General features: G+C 34.3%; 1 protein-coding gene across 1 annotated transcript in view; it reads right to left on the bottom strand.

Moving 5' to 3' along the window:
• DMD (dystrophin) overlaps positions 1-21,454 on the bottom strand; it is a 1,674,912-nt gene that overhangs the window by 1,200,969 nt on the left and 452,489 nt on the right. The window contains exons 32-36 of the mRNA XM_088028834.1: positions 20,657-20,827; positions 6,777-6,899; positions 4,272-4,409; positions 1,381-1,533; positions 327-509 (exon numbers count right to left, since the gene is read on the bottom strand). Coding sequence (XP_087884960.1) covers positions 327-509; positions 1,381-1,533; positions 4,272-4,409; positions 6,777-6,899; positions 20,657-20,827 — 768 coding nt within the window. The remainder of the gene's footprint in view (positions 1-326; positions 510-1,380; positions 1,534-4,271; positions 4,410-6,776; positions 6,900-20,656; positions 20,828-21,454) is intronic.

The following is a 21,454-nucleotide window of genomic DNA, read 5'->3' as shown; positions in this document are numbered from 1 at the left end:
CACTGAAATAATGTAAATGTATGATCCATTGACAAATTGACATTGCCAATGTTATGGAAAAAATGATGTGGCAAAACAAATTAAGATGCAGTTTTCGTTTGTGTTAAAGGGCCTATTTCCTATGTGAGTTGATTTATTGTGTTCTTAATCTGAAAAACTAATCACTAGCGTTGCAGGAGCCCAAAGTGAGGGGAAACTGCTCACTTTCAGAATGCATAGTAGAAGTCTGAAATTGTACCCAGTTTTTTTTTTTTTTTTCCGTTTGTTAGTAGGCCTGTTATTAGGGTAGCAGTTGCAAACATGTGGGTTTGCCAGTAACAACTCACAATTTGTGCAAAGTTGAGTCTTCGAAACTGAGCAAATTTGCTCTCAATTTCCCGCCAGCGCTTGCTGAGCTGGATCTGAGTTGGCTCCACTGCCATTGCGGCCCCATCCTCAGACAAGCCCTCAGCTTGCCTGCGCACCGCATTCAGCTCCTCTTTCTTCTTCTGCAATTCACGGTCAATTTCCTATTGAGCAAAACCAATACAGGGCCCAGGGCAGTTAGCTAACCACATCAACCAACCCGCAAGCAGCACACACTTCTCTCAGAAATTTCAAAGGCTGTTGTCATTTTATTGTCATGTTCCGTGATTTACAACTATGGAAGCCATCACTGTCATCTTCCCCCAAGGATCCAAATGTTATTTCAGTTATCCTTCGAATGCTCAGTTTTAGATAGGCTAATTAGTAAAATATTTAAATCCATCTAACATTTTCCTTTCTTCTCAATTCCTCTGGTGTTTTGGGGGCTAACCCAAACTGGAGTGGCTACTCATTATTTCTTAGGGACCATCCACATAGAATATAATTTAGAGGGTCAGTGCTTATTTATTTTCTTTTTTAAAGTTTTGAGGAGTTCAACAGAGAACGAAGCAAAATAAAAAGTGTGAAATAATAACAGAAAAAAAACATCTTCGGACAATATGCAAATCAATCTATAGAGATTTGACACTGATGTGTGAAGATGCTCTGATGAAATGAATGTGCTAACATGAGAAAGAAGTCGTCCATATACCGATAAATCATTTGTTCATCTGGAACAAAGATACACAAAGTCAATTACAAGTTCACCAGAAACCATACGACATTTCTTAATTCATTTTACACTGTCTAGAAATAAAACATTTTATTCATTCCACATTATGTCAATTTAAAAAACACTTAATACAATACATTTACCAAAACAAAACACAATACAAGGAAATGCAGCAAATCAGAGAGAACACTAAGGGAGGAAACAACAACATCAACAATTTTAAATACGATCCACACATGTTAAGATAAAGAAATTAAATTGTAGCAATAAAATCTAGTATTGACATTCTAAAACAACATTACCTTTATTTTCCTTTCATCTCTGGGTTCAGGTAGGCTGGCTAACTTTTTTTCAATGTCATCCAAGCATTTCAGGAGATCATCAGCCTGCCTCTTGTACTGATACCACTGGTGAGAAATTTCTAGAGCCTTTTTTCTTCTTTGAGACCTCAAATCCTGTTCATGGTGCAGATATTATTAAAATATCAATATATATGTATAGTACACTTCTGGCTGTAGTTATTTACAAATAATGAACCCCTCATCTTCTTGTACAGCTTCACTTAAATTCACTTTTAAATGTTAAATATACAAAGAGATGATGAAATTAGGTATTTTTGTGGCAGGACCTATTCACACAAAGCTAAGGGAAACTGAACAACCCACTTAAAGTATTTTCTCCTGACATGTGCATAGTTGTTCAGAAATCTTGTCTTATTTGACTAAATGAGTCAACTAAATTATCGTGTAGTCTATGTGAAATACTTTAGTATATGAATACACCTGTATTAACCAGACACTTGCACAAATTTAATGAATTTGTACTTGACTTTTAAAAGACATACAAATTCTAAAATTTGTATCTTCAGCCCTGGGTTCATCAACAAAATTTTAAGTTTACATAGCGAAGCAACTACATTCATGGTTTTAGCAGTCCCCATAAAAATTTTCATTGGCCATGAATATTTTGTGATTAGAAACATGAAATCATCCTAGTTATCATATAAATTGTTTTGAGCTATATACATAGAAATGTGAAAGATACATATCTGTGAGTGTACATGAAAATGACAACTATTATAAAATGCTCTTTCTTTTGCTCTTCCATGGCCAACTTTTTCTTATTATATCAAATCATGTTCCAAATGCAAAATGATGAATTAGTTTAAAAAGAAAAGGGAAGCGCATGGTTTCCAATCAACATGACGAGATAAATAAGGGCAACTGCTTAATAAATCAACAAAGGGGGGCAATTTATCATCTTCCTCCTTACAAGCACACCCAATGTCCTCCCCGATCAATAGAATTTGTTGTAATGCCATTTTACGATAACACAAGGGAATGTAAGAGTTCAGAATACAGCTTTCATTTCTTTGGAACATTAGCAATTAGGGTTTCATGTACAGATTTAACTGGAGCAAAAGAAAATAAGGAATATCAAAGAACTGCTGAAATATTCATTGCTTTGGAAAAGTTCTGACCTTCTTTGAAATATCTCATAAGTACTAGAACTGGAGCCACTTGGCAGGTTAATATAGTTACTGAATTTGGTGGTGTAGATTAGTTTGGCAAGTGGAGCAGATTTTCATAATCACTTTTAACATTTATTTGCAAGAATGATCTAAATTTCATTCTCATTTTGTTCAAAATTGAGGATGTAAAATTTACTGCAGTTTACATTTTTAGTTGAATTTCTAAACCTCCTGTGGAGGTAATAAATTCCTGGGATGAGCCAGATGGAATGCTGCTTTTTTCAAAGGTACAAGGATAAAGCCACGTGAATGAGCGCTGAGCCATGTCTTATTCGTGACACAACTCACATCTTTGCCAAGAGAAAGGGCTTGTGGTCATAAAATCTCAAACTCCTTTCATTCCCTAAGCACAAGGTGATGCGTAGTGTGTAAAGATATTTAGAGACATTATATAGATTTCTTTAGAGATATGCCAGATAACCATTAAACACTGCTGTTCAGTAGGACACATATCATCATATGACCACTATAGATGCTTTGGAAAGCCTGGTCACAGTTGGAAGTGTGTGAATTACACAGCTTTCTGATTTTCTGAGCACATTATGGCTTGCTCTTGCACTCCCTCAAGGAAGAGGCCTTTTCTATTTACTATATTTATCAGCAGTTACCTTCAGAACACCTGCTAGCCAATTAGACTTTTCTTGTGGATTCCTTGCGGGCACAATATTGTGTAATTACATTCTCAGCAGTGTTTATTTGGTTGTCTGACTATATGGGGAAAGGTTTTATACTCTTTTTTGCATATAGAAAGCAGACCTCATCCACCTACTAGGTGGATCTACCCACATAACTACATAGCTCTACAAGAGTGATTTACAATGAAAAGTTTGGCAATTAACAGTATTAGAAAATCAGCCATGCATGCCAATAGGGGATACTGAAAAGCACATTAAAAAATAAAAGGTTATTTCACAAAACTCTTCACAAGTCCAGTGTCATGTCAAGAACTTCCTAAATATTATTATAGAAAAACCAACACTATTCTGTCCTTTCTGCACACATCCAGATGAGTCACATGGGTGCTTGAGGCTATATGCTACCGCTGGTTCATACGAGAGTGCCAGTTCTTCTTCAAGGACATTATTTTTGAGGATTCCTTTATAAATGAAATTAGACTCTCTAGATGCTTAGTTAGTTGCAAAGAGTGACTCTCTTAAAAGCAAAATGAAGTTAATTGGAAAAAAAATTAAGTAGAATCCCAGGCCTTATTAAACAAATATTAGATTACCAGAAAACTGGACCTACTTTAGATAAAATCAATAAAATATAGGCAGCAGAAAACCCACAAAAATATGAATTGGTTATTCTGGCAGTTAAGCAGGTCATTCAAGACAGACGTAAAAGTAATGTAAAAATAATTCTATCAGAAAATTAAATGTATAAACACAATGAATGATGCACTGTAATATTTTCCAAGCACTACTCAGAAAAATTTGTATCAGCCAAAAAAAAAAAAAATTTTTTTTAAGCAACACTTCTTTCAAAATCGAAGACACCACTCAAAAATGTTAAATAAAGCACACACACTGAACAGGAAAAAAAATGTATTTTCTGGTGACTAAGACTCTTAAGCAGATTTTATTTATGCACAATATAGTTTACCCTACATATGAGAAAAAAAAAAACCACAGGCAAGGTATATTATAATTTTAGCTCTAATACCTTGAGAGCATTATGTTTTGTCTGTAACAGCTGTTGTTTTATCTTTATTTCCTCTCGCTTTCTCTCATCTGTGATTCTTTGTTGTAAGTTGTCTCCTCTTTGCAACAATTCTTTTACAGTACCCTCATTGTCTTCACTCTGATTAAAAACAACAAGTACAGTCTTCATTTTGGTTTTTAATAAGCTGTACATCGTTAAAAAGAGATAATAAAACATATTATTTAAACACACAGAAAAATCCAATTTAAGACTTTCCAGGAAAGTTATTCTAAGATACTATGCTCATAGTTTTGCTTTTATATGGTTTACTTGAGCTTTGAAAAGAAGGATCTAGGAAGGACGCCAACGAGTTCAAAAGGATACACCTGATGGGGGGCATTTGCAGGAAGATAATGTTGTAAGGTACTTCGTCATTTCAGACAAGGTACCAATTGGTGTGAAGCATTCTTCTGGCTTTGATTTTTGGTAGATTCCCTGAAATTAGTTTGGAGAAGTGAACTAAACGTGTTATCTATAATGTAACCTAACCCATGTAAAATATGGATGTGGATGCGTGTCAGATGGCAACGATTCTTAACATTTTAACACAGTCCTAAGTGAACATATTTTAAATGTACACTAATTTCTAGTCACCTACTTTGAATAACCTATATGTCCAAATTTAGTACAAATATTAGGGCATTATTAAATAATGTGTTCAATCACTGCTGCCGAATATTGCAACTAGTTTCTAAAAATACATCAGATATGCATGTTGTTTTTAAATAAATGCAATCCAGTAAGTATTAAAATATGGATTAGGAAAATTCCTTGAAAATTATTTTCAGTATGCATTTAGCTTTTAAACTCCAAGAATAATATTTTCATTTACTTTGAAAGAAAACTATTTGAATAAGTACCAGTCTAATATGGTAGCATATGTGACCATTTGATTTTTCACTTCTAGTTTCCTATCTTTCTTTCAACTCAGTATATGAAAGCTTTCTTTTGAGGAGGTTCACCCTGCAGTGGTACTCAAGGTACTCTAATGAGCTAAGAATAACAAATATTAGACAATTTTTTTTAAAGTCACATGTATGTGTATTTGTGTGTAATCATCCATAGTACTCAAACGCTACCTATCTAAATCTGCAGTGCATATTTAAACTGCTATACGCAACTGAAGAATTATTTTTTTCAGAGGAATGGCATTTTATCTGAGATTTGTCAATTACTAGTGTAATAAAATAAAACGGACATATGTTTATCATCTGTGAAAGACCTTATTTATTTTAAAAAGTCTTTCCCTTTTAGTTTTTCCTTTGCTGGGGCTGAGGACAAAAAATAAACAACAACAACAACAAAAACCTGCTTCACTTCTTCTCCCACAGCAGGTAAGGGCTAGCCATAGGGCAGAGCTGGTGAACAGCCCGAGGTAAGCAGTACTCTTTTTCACCTCAGCACCCTCTGGTTTCTTCTTTGACATGAAGGAGAGGTAGCTGTACCTCAGCATCTTGGAAAGCCTCCTCTTGGCTTTCTTTTGCTGAGCTGAGTTGGCAAAGCCACCAAACCCCATACACGGGGAGTACTGATTGATTCAGGCTGCTCTAGGAATTCAGAATTGATACCAGTGCAAACTAAGACTGGTGGAAAATAGTTTTCCTATTGCTTCACATGCCTACTAACTAAAATTCATATATTGCCTTTTAATGTCATTTTAAAGCATTGTCTGAGAATTTCCTAACATTGATACATGTCTGAGAAATCTCAAGCATGATGTGTAGAAATTAGGAATGCCATGTTGGTGATGGCTGTGGAAGAGGGAAAAGGAAATTGTGACAAGGACGTGGAAGGAGAAAAAAGTCAGTGAAAAGAGGTGTGATGCAGAAATATTCAAGCCAGAGAGAAATGTAACAGACATTTTGAAATTAATCAGGGTTGAAGGAGAATGTTATGAGTTTGGGAACAGCCCACATGGTTATATTTCTTTACTCCCATGAAATAAGCAGCATGAATTTGTACATATTTTAGACATCTATTGTACTATTTCATCAACTTTTTGTGAAAACCACTTTGTGGTAAACTTTAATAAATATTTTTTTATATTGTGTCTAATACCCTCCCTCTGAAATAAACGTTATATTACCAAAATCATGACTGACACAAAACACCATCCATCCTTGATGGCTGAGTTTCTTATTAAATTTCCGATTTATTTTCTAATTTAACTCTTTTCCCTCCATTACATTTTGTCCTTTGAGTTTGAAAATAGGACAGGTCAAAGCAAAACTGCGGAACTACTTCTTAGGATCTGCAAGTGCTCCTATGTGACCATACCACAGTAATCTGGCATTCATAATAAACATTCAACCAGAATACTTTGCATTTGTAATAAATCATTAGAATCACAAAATGTGCAAGGTATGCGCCGAGAACTTAGTTGGAGACTTGAGTTATCTAATTTCTTTCCAAATATTTATTCATTTCCACTCCTAGGTCATTCATACTTGTATCACACCAATTTACCATATCTTTATTGAAGTCTTCCTCTTTCAGATTCACCCCCTGCTGAATTTCAGCCTCCAGTGGTTCAAGCAATTTTTGTATATCTGAGTTAAACTGCTCCAATTCCTTCAAAGGAATGGAGGCCTAAAAAAAAAGATAGTGCTAATTTAAATCAAAATTACTTTTTATTAGAAACATAAACGCAAAAAATTACATTTGTTCAACCTCCTGTTGTTAAAATAATGACATGCATTATGCTTCCATATTATATTTTATGAAGGCTTTGAAATACAACTGGGAAAGCACCTGAGGATGCAAATAAACAAACATTTAACATCATCAGAGCTGAACATACATGCAAGATAATGCAATTTGTCATTCTCTTTTTTCAACAAAAGTTCATTTCCATATATTTGATTGAGCTAATTGTTCATATTCTAAAGTTGAATTTGATCTTATTTAAAATATTCTGATATAAATACCATTTGTGTAAATATGTCTTATCAGAAATTGCGTCATTCACCAAGTAACAGTAACCTCAGGTAGAAAAGCAGAATTGTCTCCTTACCCTCAGAAAAACTACATGGCAATCTGCTCCAATATTTTAAATGACATTTTTAGCATGGAAAATTTGACAGGCACGCTCTCATAAGACAAACAATGCCATGAGCTTGCCTTAGGAATACTTTCTTTGGTAGCACAAAAAATTCAAATGAATGAACCCAGAATATTTCACATAAAAAATCTGAATATATTTTCCAACTTGACAAACATAAGTTTCTTTCATTTTGAAATTTATATTGACCATAGTCTCAAAAAACTTTAAAGCCCCTTTTTTCTAAAGAAACCACTTGAAGAGGAGTGATGATTAAAAATGCATTGGAAATCAAATATATATTCAAAAGAGTGGGCAATATTTAATTATCAAAGTTCAAACAGTTAATAAAATAAATATGCTATTGATCTTTACCCTGTATTCAATTTCTTTGCATTAAAACACTAAAAATATTTTATACCTGATAGCTTCTGAAAACTCATAGATGACATATAGAAATCTTATTTTCTTACAGAGCTACACATTTGCCCATTTGTAAAACCAATTCAGGAACGACCCCTGGTGTCTTATGCCAGGACGACGGCATGCATCAAGTCTGGTCCCCACCTACTGTTCCCCATCACATGCCCAGTCATAATCTTACTCTTTCTTTATTAAACAGCATCTCCTAGAGGACAATAAAGATAAGTGTTCAAGGAAAAAACAAATATCTACTCCTGAAAAAGTGAATAATCAAATAATATTAACGAGAATGTGATTCGCACATACAACACAAATAGACACTTATCTGTCAGGCACTTTTACACACACCAGAAAGGATTTATGGGCTCTTTTTAAAAAGTGACTTATTTTCAGTGTTATTTTTAAATCCTAATGAACATTTGCAATTTGAAATGTCATAGTTGGCTCTTGAACCAGTACAGAATGGGAGTATTGTAAATATGCTTAAGGGACGTTTCCACCGCTGTATTATAAACATACCTCTACACTTTTAAAACATATTTCTCAAAGTATTATAAATGCAACAAGATGAACAACTTTTCGAATCATAACTAAACAATCTTATTTTGATACTATTTTGTGTTATTGAATTGTTCACATTTGCTAATATTTAATTAGAGCAACTGCATTGTTCTACATAATTATGTGAAAATACAACAATAGGTATTTTTAAAATAACTTTTATTGAGTGCTTGGGTGTCAGAATAACATGGGTCCATTTGCAGGCAGATTTATCTATTTTACTTCTATGCATGCTACCTCTCTAGCTCACCCTCTCTCCCCATAATCAAATACAGGGTGTAGTTTCAAAGGCTCAGAACTTGGGCCTCCAAGCATCTTTCTCAATACTCCTTGCCTAATGCATTGTATTATCTTCCCAAATTTAACTATAACTTTCACAGTATCTCCCAGATATTCATCTTAAGCTGAATTTTTGAATTCAACATAGACTTTCCAATAGCCAGCCGATTTCTTAGAGTTCAACGTGTCTAGAAATGAGCTCATTATCTTTCCCCCCAAGCCGCTTGCAACACCAACTTCCCTAGTTCTGTAAATAGAAGACCTTTTTTTTTCCCCTCAGTCACCCAGGCTTAAAGTGTGAGTCATGTTATTTTTCAACACTTCACTCTAATATCTAATCAAATCAAATAATTGTGAATTCATTCACCATGATCTACTTGCTTTCTATTCCCAGAGATAGCATCTCTTATAGTCCTTACACAGGAGTTAAGGCAATAACCTCCTTACAGGGGTATAATCTCCTTCTCATATGACCAGTTCTATCCTGTGCACTGTGATCAGGTCAATATGTTCCAAAAACATGGCTTTCATTAAGTTATTTCTCTATTCAAGAAGTGTAAGTAGAATGAAGTCTAAACTCCAGCACGATAGTCAAGACTTCCCCTAATATTGCCCCAAGGACCTTTCTAGCCTTATTTAAGTGCTCTTAATATCAAGCTTTCTTACAGGCCTATTGGTGAACTCTGGGTACTTCCCTGCTTCTTGGCCCTTAGAATTTGTAGAATGAAGTCTAAACTCCAGCACGATAGTCAAGACTTCCCCTAATATTGCCCCAAGGACCTTTCTAGCCTTATTTAAGTGCTCTTAATTTCAAGCTTTCTTACAGGCCTATTGGTGAACTCTGGGTACTTCCCTGCTTCTTGGCCCTTAGAATTTTTTTTTTTTTTTTTAATCTTCTGGTGAAGAGCCTATGCTCCTGCATGAGAATGCCAAAACTGAATCTGGGCTCCACCATTTAGTAGCTGGGGGACTTTGGACAAGTTATGTGTCCCCCTTGAACTCCAGTTTCTTTATTTGTAACATGAAGATAAGAAGGATATCTACCGCATAGGGTTGTTATGAGGATCAAATGTAGTTAGAATGTTGTCTGAGAAACAATAAATGCTCAATAAATATGGGTTATCATTTTCTCCCCAAATCCTATGTATCCATATGACATACAATAAATGCTCGACAAGTACTGACTTGGTCTCCTCTCAAAATCGTACCCATCCGTTGACTCTGTTAAAAGATTCTCTTTTGAAAACATATGGTTTATGAAGGATAAAATAAATGCTTGTTGCCAGAGCATTTCTATTTTACCAAGGTAACTGACAAAATCATTAAATTCCAAAGGTGAGCATGGAGAAACTGAGACTCAGTTTGGTAATACTGTGTCATTCTGAACAACAAAACTTGTTGATTAATTAATCTGTATCAATGCACAGGGTAGTTTCAAAGAAGATGCCAAAGGGCTTTGTATTTGTTCTGCTCTGTGCGGCATTTTCATCAGGAAATATTTGGAGACACAAAAAGCATGCAAAAAGACATGCAATGAGAAGGATGAGTTCCATGAACACCCCATGAAGATAAGGTATTTGTCAAGTCTTGTTCAACCTGGAGTCACTCTTGGTACATCGTAGGCACTCATAAATGAATATTGCCCGACAAACTAAGTAAATGAATGACTAATCATGGGGTAGTAGAATAAACATTTCAAGGAGCTCTTGAATGGTCTAGAATTTTAAATAACCCAATTTTTGTTCTATAAAATTGAAAAGACCTGATTGGCCAAATTCTAGTAAGAGTGATACCACAAAGTACAAAAACAATATAAGCAGACACAAATAGCTTTTAGGAAATACTACCACAAAATGATTTACTAATTAATCAAGCAAGATAATGCAAACTTAGATTTTATTAGTAGTATATGTAGGGTCTGGATTTCCTGATCAAAGATTACTCTGCATTTGTTTAAGAGGCCATTATACAGATTAGGGATTTGAATTATTCTGTGTGGTTCCAAAGTGAATAACTTGAATCAATGGGTAGAAATTTACTTGGAGCCTCAATTTTAGTTTAATACAGGAACAACTGATTAGTGCCAATTTTTTTTTTCTTTCTTAAAAGCACTAATTTTAAAGTAGTGAGTTTCCCATTGCTGAAAATATACAAGCAGAGGCAGGATGATGATGTATTAGGATATATTAGGAATAAGACACTTTTCACATGAATACTTCCCTAAGATTTTATCAACTTAGAGTAAATTCTCTCCTCTGAATTCAAAGGGTTTTGTCTGTAGCAATGGAGCTACAAAGAAATATAATGCAAGTCATATATGTAATTTTAAATGTTTTAGATGCCATACTAAAAAGTAAAAAGAAACAGATGAAATTAATTGTAATAATGTTTTATTCCTAATTTCCCAAAATACCATATAAGCCTATAATTGATATAAAATTAAGAAGATACTTTACATTCACTTTCTCCTATTAAGACTTCAAAAACCACTATGTATTTTACACATCTTAATTTGGAGTAGCCACATTTCAAATGCTCAACAGCCATATGTGGTTTGTGGCTACCTTTTCAGACAGTACAGATCTGTAGTAATTATTATTATTATGACTTTGAAAAGAACAAATAGCTCATTATTAGTTTGAAATCTACCACAAGAGTAATGTCTTATTAATGAGAGTCAAGATGCTAATGTTTTAGTCAATAAATTTTAGTGGATTTAGACAATTCTTACAATGTCCATCTTATTCACTTGCATTCAGATATGTTCTCTGAGAGGAATTTTCCAGAAGCCTTCTGGGGATAGGAAAACTTATGGGAATGGGTTCCACATGATCTATCAGGAGTCTCTATTCCTCATTTAATGTGTACAGTACCCTACATTGTACTTCAGTATCTTACATATTTGAATGTAATGTTATTTTACTTTCAACATTTTATGCTTTGTCTCACCAGATTTTTTAATCCCTGAAGTTCAGAATATATGTTATGTACTCTATTTTCCATAGCAAATATAACTTCTGTTTTTTTTTTTTTTTGTATAGAAAAGGTACTTACAATACCAACTACTAGTTTTAGAACATCCAATGTATTAACTGAATTAACCAGCGACCAATTTTGTAACGGAAATAACCATAAGTACTCAACCCAATTATTTTGGCTATACTATTGACCAGATCAGACCAGCCATTTGACATCTGTGTGATTAATACTCTTTGTTCAGAAACAAGGAGTAGGGAAAATTTAGATGCTTCCTTAAGAGTTCACTGGTTTACCACTAGGTCATAACAATTCTACGGCAGGCACTTCTCTAACCAATTATTTTTATATATCAATACTTGGTCTTTGTTGTTTTGTAATTTAGAATTATTATACAAGTCTATCAAAGAAATGCATAATAAGCAAGCTTCCATAATTTAATAGCTCACTCATGAGTCACCGAAGTTTAAAACATATAAAGTATATAATGCCTGCTTTTTAAACTCAGAATTATGATAAATCACTTAAAGAAATTGAAAGCAATGTGGATAAATCATCTTAATTATTACGTAAATTATTATTGAATTCAAAGAAAATATATGACCACAGAAGAACTAGAATCACAATTAAATCACACAAAGTTAGACGATGTACACAAGATAGGTTTTAGAATACACAGAAAATAATCAAATAAAGATTATAATATGGTAGGGAGGAATATAAACCAGGCATAGGTTCTGCACAATTTAATTTTTTACTTACCTTTTCATCTTAACAGCTTTAACATGACTGTGTAGTCATACAAAATACAAATAAAGTAAAACATACGAAAGTTTAATAAACAGATAAATGGACACAAAAGAAAGAAGAGACAGAGAAACTGAGAAAGACAACACTTTGTTTTCCTTGATTTTTTAATGTTTCAGTTTGCTTAACAGCTATTAATTGTGCTTTGCTGTATGATTTAAGATTAATGAAATTTAAGGCTTTGTTAAAGTCTTAGCATTAAAGGTGACTTATATAACAAGTTAACAAACAATAACATACTGAAAAAGGTAAAATTAATTACAAATGGATTCACTGTAAATTGGAAGCATTCAAATTACTCAGACATACTTTATAATTTTTAAATTGTAACCTTACTTTTAGTTAAATATTACTTCTAACGTGCATAGATACTAACATAATAATGACTGTGTTTACACAGACAGCAAAGTAAACATTTGTTAATATGGACTATGTACTCTCAATAATTGTGATAAATGGCCCCTACATTCAAGTTACACTAATATCTAAATCACAAATAAATAATCTGAGTGCTATAGATTGGTTTAAAAATGCTTCAAATCAATCAGTCTCCTCTTTCCACTCTGCAGCTTTGAAAATTTATTTATCATTACAATGTTGGTATAAAAAATAAAATAATTCATGGAAATCAAAAAGAATAAAGTTTCAAGGACCAGTAACATCCTGTAACACAGAAAAGACATAGTACTGATATGGTATGAAGAGTTATTTCAAATCCAAATATCTGGAGAGGAAAGAAAACTTACAAAGAAAAATATGCATATTAGAAATACCTATCTAGAATGAAGATAATCACATAGTTTATAGATTCATTCACTCACTTACTTTAAATTCATAAGAGCAAACTCCAAAAAAACATGAGAAATTAAATTTAAGAAATAAAGCAAATTGACTCAGAAGAGTGACCCTATATTGGCTGGATTCTTTTACTAGTTAGGTAAGGTACTGGTTTATCTTTGAATGCTTTGAGGATGAGAATGTGAAAATGAGGTAACTTCCCAACCTTGTGGAGTTAATTAAAGGATGTTACCCAGTACATCAGCTTTTGAATCGATGAGATTAATCTCATGGTCATACTTTTCAGAATTAGATAGAAAATATATTGATTTTGTTAAGATATATTGGTGGTTCAAGAATCAGCCCACTGCCTGCTTTTTGTTAAATATAACTTGGAATATTTCTTTACCTCATGATTAAATGAGTTCAGAAGTAGCAGCTGAAATAGGAGAAGAAAGGATTGCACTGTAAAAATATATGAGGGAGACAAATGAATTAAAAGCAAAAATACAACACTTTGGACAACTGTGTGTTTTTTCTTTTTTCTTCCTCCTTCCCTTTCTCCCTTCCTCTCTCATTTCTGCTTTTTTGTTCAATTCTTTTTGTTTTTAATACAAAGAAGTGCACTGAAATCATTGCTTCTTTAGGTGAGATTAGACATATTCATATTAGCATATAATATACCGACAATCAATACCTGATACTATAAACAGAGGTAATAAAGTACGCTGGGTTTCAGCATGCTGGAGTGGACAAAGCAATGAACCAGGATCTGACATTTTTCTAACCACGCTGTGAGAACATGGGCAACCCACTGGCTCTCATAGTCCCCTGTAAATATCTGAAAGTCCCTGGTCCAAGGAATGATTACTTTTGCATACGATGATGACTGATCAGAGGAACAGTTTTCCTTCTTAAAGGATGACAATCAGGAATCACCAAATAGCTTTACATATTTAAATATCATGCTAATAAGACCCAGTTAGTTCTAGCAAATGACATTGCTCACCAAACTGGATTAACATCTACTTTCAAAACATTTTAAATGATTGTAAGAAGGATTTGTTACTAAATTTTCAACAGAATTAACCTTGATAAAGGGATAGCAAACTACAAATGTGAGAAGAAGTTGTTAATATAGGAATTCTGTTGCTAGGCTCATTTCTTATTTATTTCAGTGAAATAAAATTAGCAGGTATAGTATTACATGGCTTGGATATTAATTTGTTAATATTATTTAAGGATATTAACTGTAATTGTTACATTTTTAGCACCCTACAAATTATGCAATTCCTGTGGAACTTTACCAAAGTTTTTACTTATGTTTTCTGTTATAATTTCTTTCTAGAAAATTTTATTAAAAAGTGTATGTGTATACGCATGTGTACAACAATACACATGTATTACCATATAGGGGTGTACACATACAGGCACACACATATGCAAATAAGAATAACCATACCAATTAATGGGCCATGTTCTCTTCTATCCGAGGAGGTGTTAAATTAGAAAGAGACTACGAAGTGGAAAAAGATCAATATATTTGCATTGATAAAGTTGATTACTGAAGATTAGGTATTACTTAAAATTTTCAAATCCAATAAATCTCATTTTGACATTCTAGGTCATGTTTATAAGAGGTATTATTTATTACCCACTGATGTTTAGGAAAGCCAAAACATTTGTCTAAACTATTGTTAACATATTTATACATTACTTTTCACATATAAAGCCACTATTTAAGATAGATTAGACCCAACCACATAGAGTTTTTTTCTTTCCCCTGATTTATTCTGTATTAAATGGGAGACTCACTGGCTTTCTCATAGCTGTGTGTGTGTGTGTGTGTGTGTGTGTGTGTGTGTGTGTGTGTGTCTGAAAAGTCTCTGATCCAAAGAACGATTACTTTTCCATCTGCTAACACTGATTGGAGGTCAAAAACTTGACACTGTAATTATAATAGCAACAAAACTATGAATATTTACACATATGATACCAGACAGTCCAAATCTCATGTGACAATTACACTAAACACATATAGAGAAACTGCTTACATGAATTATAAAAGCAATTTTAAGGCCCATTATGGAAATTAAAGAATATAGGGTATAAAATATCTAACGGCACATAACTCTTTTTTTTCCCAATAGCACATAAATCTTAATAAAGAATTGAAGATATAGAAAACAAGTTCACCTTTCTTTTGGTTGGTACGAATTGCAGGGCCAATAATTTAAACATTTCAGCTCCATAGAAATGAAGACAATTTAAATAGGCAAATTATACGTATAAGTTTTATAATATCTTGTAACAAGGTAATTACCTATATTAATAGGATATAGCTAGAAAAAAATCTGTTTAGTCAACATTATTTTGAAATTATTATAATGTGATAAATATATCTTGATGCATATTTTATTCTTGAAACTCATATGTAGACTTTCATACTCAGTGAGTCTTGAATTCTGAGACATTTTTCAGCTCACCATCTTCTTGGCCCTCACATGTAATAAAGTCTAGGTTAGTTCTTAATGTCTGTAGACCACTGGTTCTCAAAGTGGATCCCAGATCATTAGCATTGATATCACCTAGAAACTTCTTAGACATGCAAATATCAGGCCACACTCAAGGCCTATTGAATCATAATCTCTGTGGGCAGTGGGGGCAGGCGATAGACAGCAATCTGTGTTTTAACAATCGCTCCGAGTACAGAAAGTTTTGAAAGTCACTGCTCTACACTATCACTTCCTTTTCATTCCCAGAGACACCCCTTTATTTGAGGTACTCAGTGTTTCTCATCTAGACTATCACCATGGCTTCCTAACTGGTTTCCCTACTTCCTGTTATTATTCAGTTGAATTCTCTTCCCAACCACTATTGGACTAACCTTTCAACAGTGCATTGAAAACAACAACAACAACAACAAAACATTAAGAACTCCTCATCACCGACTGAATTAAGCATAAACTATTTGTCTGGTTGTCATGACCTCTCCACACTGTGTCTAATCATCCTCTTCATTCTTATCATCCACAACTAAGCTTCATGCTCTATGCTCTACATTTCATAAGTAAACAATGTACTCTCCACTGAACACTCCATACACTCTTGAGCTTTTTCATAGGTTATCCTGAATTGCTACCTCTTCTATGTTGCTAGAGTGGCTGGTAAATTCACTCAGCATACACTCATTCTTGGCCCAATATCCATGAACATACCTCACTCCACAATTAAACAGTAAGCTCCTTGACTTCGTCACACCTTAGCTAGCAATACAGGCACCACAGAACCAAACATTATGACCTGAAATACTACATTGTTGGTAAGAGATCATTCATATTGGTCCCTTTTCCCAACCATTCCTTCAGTAATCCTTTAAGACCTACCTCAACTACCATCTCTCCCAAAATGCAGACTCCCCTCTCCAATTTGGCTTCTCAGAAGATGGAGAGGAGTAGAGCTGCCATAAGGAACAGCACTCAGTAGTCAGCTTATTTCTGCCCTCTATGCATCTGTTTCCTGTTATCTTCTTTTCCTGACAGTATCTTTCTCATCAGCACCCTGCTACACCACCATGTTCAGAAGCCCTAAGACCGAAAGAGTTGAGACATATTGTCTCCCCCCATTGATTTCATTGACTTTACCTGGGTTAGGAAGTTACCACTGATTCATTTCTATAATTCTGACCATCCCCATTAAAACTGCCATTTTCTCAAACTGATTTCATACAGATTAGGAGAAATTAAGCTTTCTCAAAGCAATCAGATACTACCGACAAACCTAAATGAAATAGGAAAAGGTAGCATTTCATGTCATATTTGGGACAAGCAGAACTTCCTAGCATTTCTTATATTGGTCCACTTGATAATCTATAAGGCTGGTCCTTACAATGGAAATAGCAAAGACATCTTCTTGATCCCAGTCCATTTCCTGTATTATAAACATACCTCTACACTTTTAAAGGCCAGAAGGAGAAATCAGTCATTCCTCCATTTCTTTTTCCCATCAATTTCTGTCTCAATTCTCAAAATCTGGCCATTCAAAGCTAATATATAATATGATGGAAATAATTGTGGATATTAAGGATTTCTACCATTTTGTATTTATAAAGTAACATGTAGATTTTTAAAATGTATGCTTTTACATATCTTAACTCATTTGATCTTTTATTTGCTTAACCAACTGAGCCACCCAGGCGCCCAAGTCATTCGATCTTTACCACAATCTTGAGGTGGCTCTGAGAGGTGAAGTGTCACATCCATGATCACATTCAAAGCAAGTTCTGTGGCTTGAAACTAAGAACTTTTTCCTTTCACCATGCTGTTCCTCATTAATGGTTAAAAGTTCCCACTAGAGAGAGCTGCATCTGATGGACAAGTTCTCAACCAATCTAAACTGAGGACCACAGTGGCCAATGCCTTCCGGATTTTGTAATTTCTTGTCATGGACAGTCTTTGCAGAAGACATAAACTTTGTCTTCTTCACCAAACAATGAATCCAGGGATTGTCAGTAAATTTTCAGGGTAAAATTTTGCTCTACTCAAGTGTCCTTTCTAGTTGACCTTTAAAAGGATCCTGAAGTTAGTTCTTATACAGAGTCTATTTTCTACCCATATATATTCCCAAGCTACTTTAATTTATTTAATCACTGTAGATTTTCTCCAAGATTATTCTTTTAAGTAAAACCTGCCCATAAACTCAACCATAAGAAGGGTATACTCCACCCCAATCTTCCCCATGCATAAGCTCTACTGTATTAGGAGCTTGACTTTGAGATCAAGTCACCTCTGAGAATTCCAGCACTTCCAGAATTACCATACTCTGTAAACAAACACACATACAGGTCATTATTTTAAATTCCTTATTGCATCAACAAAAGATCACTGGGCTGTCACACTTCAGAACTATTAAGAGCTAATCTAACTACTCCTAATTTTAGCTAGTCTAGCCCAGAGACTTTACACTATGTTCTATGGACATAACTTGTATCTCTTGAACCCTACCACAGGAAGGAGAAAGACCAAAGGACAGAAATCACCTATCCACTAACCCTCCTGTTATCCATTTTATACATTCTGTTCTAAATAATAACCCTTGGGGGCTGGGGGGAGTGGTGGAATGCTTTCCTTTTAAGGATTACTAATCTAGTTTAACTCCTTTATCTTATAAACATTAAAATGGAATTTAAGAGAAACCACATGTTCTGCCTAATGCTGACAAAATTATGCCTCGGATTCCATCTTCCATGCCCACTGCTCTTCATATTATACTATGTGACTGCTGGAATTACCTCATTAATTGAACATCTTCATGAAGATGTACTGGTATTAAGCATGTCAGATGATTGCAATGACTATTTAAGTTTGTGTTCGTAAACAGATATTTTTAAGTATCTTTTGCACCCGTGCATATTTCCATACTCACTAGCACGATGCAATGAACAAATCAGCAAAATGTCGGATAAGCTTTATCTCCATGTTTTTGGTTTCATCATGATGATGGAGCAGAATTATCTCTCAAAGCCCCCAGATGGGGTCACTATCGCATCCAGTCATCTTTATTAATTTAGAGAAAAAGGAGTATTTTGAAAAGTGACAATGTGATTCTTTTGTTGATTAATATGTAATTGAAAATATTTATTTAAAATCTCTAATGTCTTTCTTCAGTAAGGAAAATAAAAGAAGTACAGCGAGTGGCTCACCTAATGAATGATGTACAGAAGTAACTAACAAATGTGTACAGAACATAGGATGAAAATTCACAAACTTCTCTTGGCCATGCTAAGTCTGGCAGCTTCTATCATACAGGTTGAATTCTACTCATTTTTCAATATCTACAAGTCACAATCTTGTGACATAACTTGTCTCAATCTACTGTTGAAAGGATCAAGAAAACAATAGCATGTTTCCTCTGAAATATTCTCTAGCTTACTGATATATACAACAGGAGGAATACAAAACCTAGTAATGAAGTATTAGCATCCATTTCTTAAGATGACTGAAATAGCCTTTGGTTGTTTAGATATTACATACTCTAATGATAATCCCTAGAAGTAAAAACGATTGTCTTAAACAGCAGAGTAAATTCTTACAAAAAACAATTATGCTGTGAAAGTAAATTTTGGAGCCTTTCAGATATTTTCCAGGTGAGGACGGCTTCCTTAAAATAGTACATAAATGAGTATCACTAACTCGTTAACTTAAACATTACAAAGATGAAGCAATGCATTAAGGTAAGCTAATACCCTTTTTGCTTTGGGAAGGCGAGTTCTGAAGGTTAACTATGTTTCATGGGTATAAAGTATTTAAAATTCAAATCACATTTCAATATATTTTAGAAACTCTTTTAAATATGTACTAGTACATATAACAGTGATACATTGGAATGCGTTAGAAAATAGAGCAATTGCAAATCATGCTATTATTGAGTGTCCATATTTTTCAAAATAATTTTCAAGCATATTCTCCCATTGTTCCAGGGGTCAACACTTACCTGACATATTACATATTTTCTCACAAATATTTCAAAAACGTTTTTTTCACTTAAGATTACTTATAGCAATTATCTGTATATGTAAATACATATATTTATTTTACATACATTTTTGTATTTGAAAGTATATTATATATATTGAAAAATGTGTCAATTGACATTTTATAAAATTGGGGGTAATTACCTTGCAACTTGACACTAACCCAAAAAAGTTGGATTTATATATTTTTATATATTTTTGCAAGCTACCTATTAGGTAAGATTTTGTGTTCATTAAATGTTACACAAATATAAAGGGTTATCATGCAAAAGTTCCATAACCCCTGGTTCTTCATTAAACTGAATATAGATAGACATATAAAATTACAAAATTAAGATATATAAGCTTTGCAATCATTTGTTTTCATGGCTTGAGCATGTCATTGTAGCCTAATGGGTTTCGTCACAGTAAGTATCGGCAATTAGCAAGAGCGAGTTAAATATACACACATACACACATGTGCACAACCAATAAAGAGATACAAACACCCTAGGTCATGCAGGAGATATACAAGGCCCCATTTTGGATATTTGATCCATATTACACACAAGCAATATTATATTTGGCAAAATAAGTCAGTAATGCTTTCCTTAGATGGATGTCTTTTGTGCTTTTCTGTTGTTGTTGGCCTGCAGCATGCTATTTGTTACTTTGCTGTAGGTTACCCCTGAAAGTACATATGTAAACCAGTACAGAATGCAGTTCTAGAATAGCTGTGGCATGAAAGGAAAAATGACAGAGAGAGAGAGAGACAGGGAGACTGGTGGGGGGTAGCGGGGAGAGATTGATCTCCCCTGAGATTCAGTGGTAAAATTTCCTTATATACATTTTGGCCTTCATTTTCTTTTTGAAAACCTTGCTGTGGGGGTCGCTTGCCCCCTTCAGAGTACTGCGCAACCTTCGCAAGAGATCATTTATCACTAGTTTCCACCTTGGAGCAGATCTTCCTACCTTTCCAGTCTTAATTCTGTGAGAAATGGCTGCAAATCGGTGGTTGAGCTCTGAGATTTTGGGCTCTACTACTTTCCTGCAGTGGTTGCCGCGGTTTGCCATCAGGTTTGCTGCTTGGTCACGCGTGGAATCCACCTTTGGGCGCATGTCATTCATTTCAGCCTTTAAACGCTATATTCCGTAAGCAAGAGACAGGGCTTGACGTTAGTAATTAAATGGAAGTTGAGAGAGAGCCAGAGAGTGAAAAAGAGAAAGAGAAAGAAAGAACGAGTACATGCAAAGGAATACAGAGGGAGGAAAAAAAGCCAACATCCATAAAATAGAGGAGACTGAGAATGTGTGCCATCTCAGGAAAATAGATCACCGTCCTTGTTTAAACTGAGTCTAGGCTTATTTTCAGTCTGAGGAAGGATGAGGGATATTTTCCTGACTTCTCTATGTTGCCCGCAACAATCATAATATTGAATATTTAGTCTTATTTTATCTTAACTCTACTCAATTTCATAGCTGTGGAACAACCTTAATATATGCTCAGGAGGAAAGGTAGCTGAAGAACAATTTTCTATTCCTCCTGGGTACTTTTGAGTTCCTTTTTATTATATTGAGTGTCATGGGGAAAAAAATGGATTTTCCAACAGATAAGGGTTCTGTGTCACAGACAGAGGGAGTGAGGAAGGTTCTGCCTGACTCAAGGGGTCAGAGAGGGTATAAGTGAAACCACTCAGGTCCTATTAATTCAAAGGCCTTGAAGGAAATTCACCATAAGATGGCATTCCTTAACTACACATCAAAGGACAA

This window comes from Eumetopias jubatus, unplaced genomic scaffold, assembly GCF_037043125.1.
Source record: "Eumetopias jubatus isolate StellerSeaLion01/CBP00866 unplaced genomic scaffold, mEumJub1_p1.0 scaffold_11, whole genome shotgun sequence".
Taxonomy (NCBI): domain Eukaryota; kingdom Metazoa; phylum Chordata; class Mammalia; order Carnivora; family Otariidae; genus Eumetopias; species Eumetopias jubatus.
This window is presented reverse-complemented; position numbering and strand designations above follow the sequence as displayed.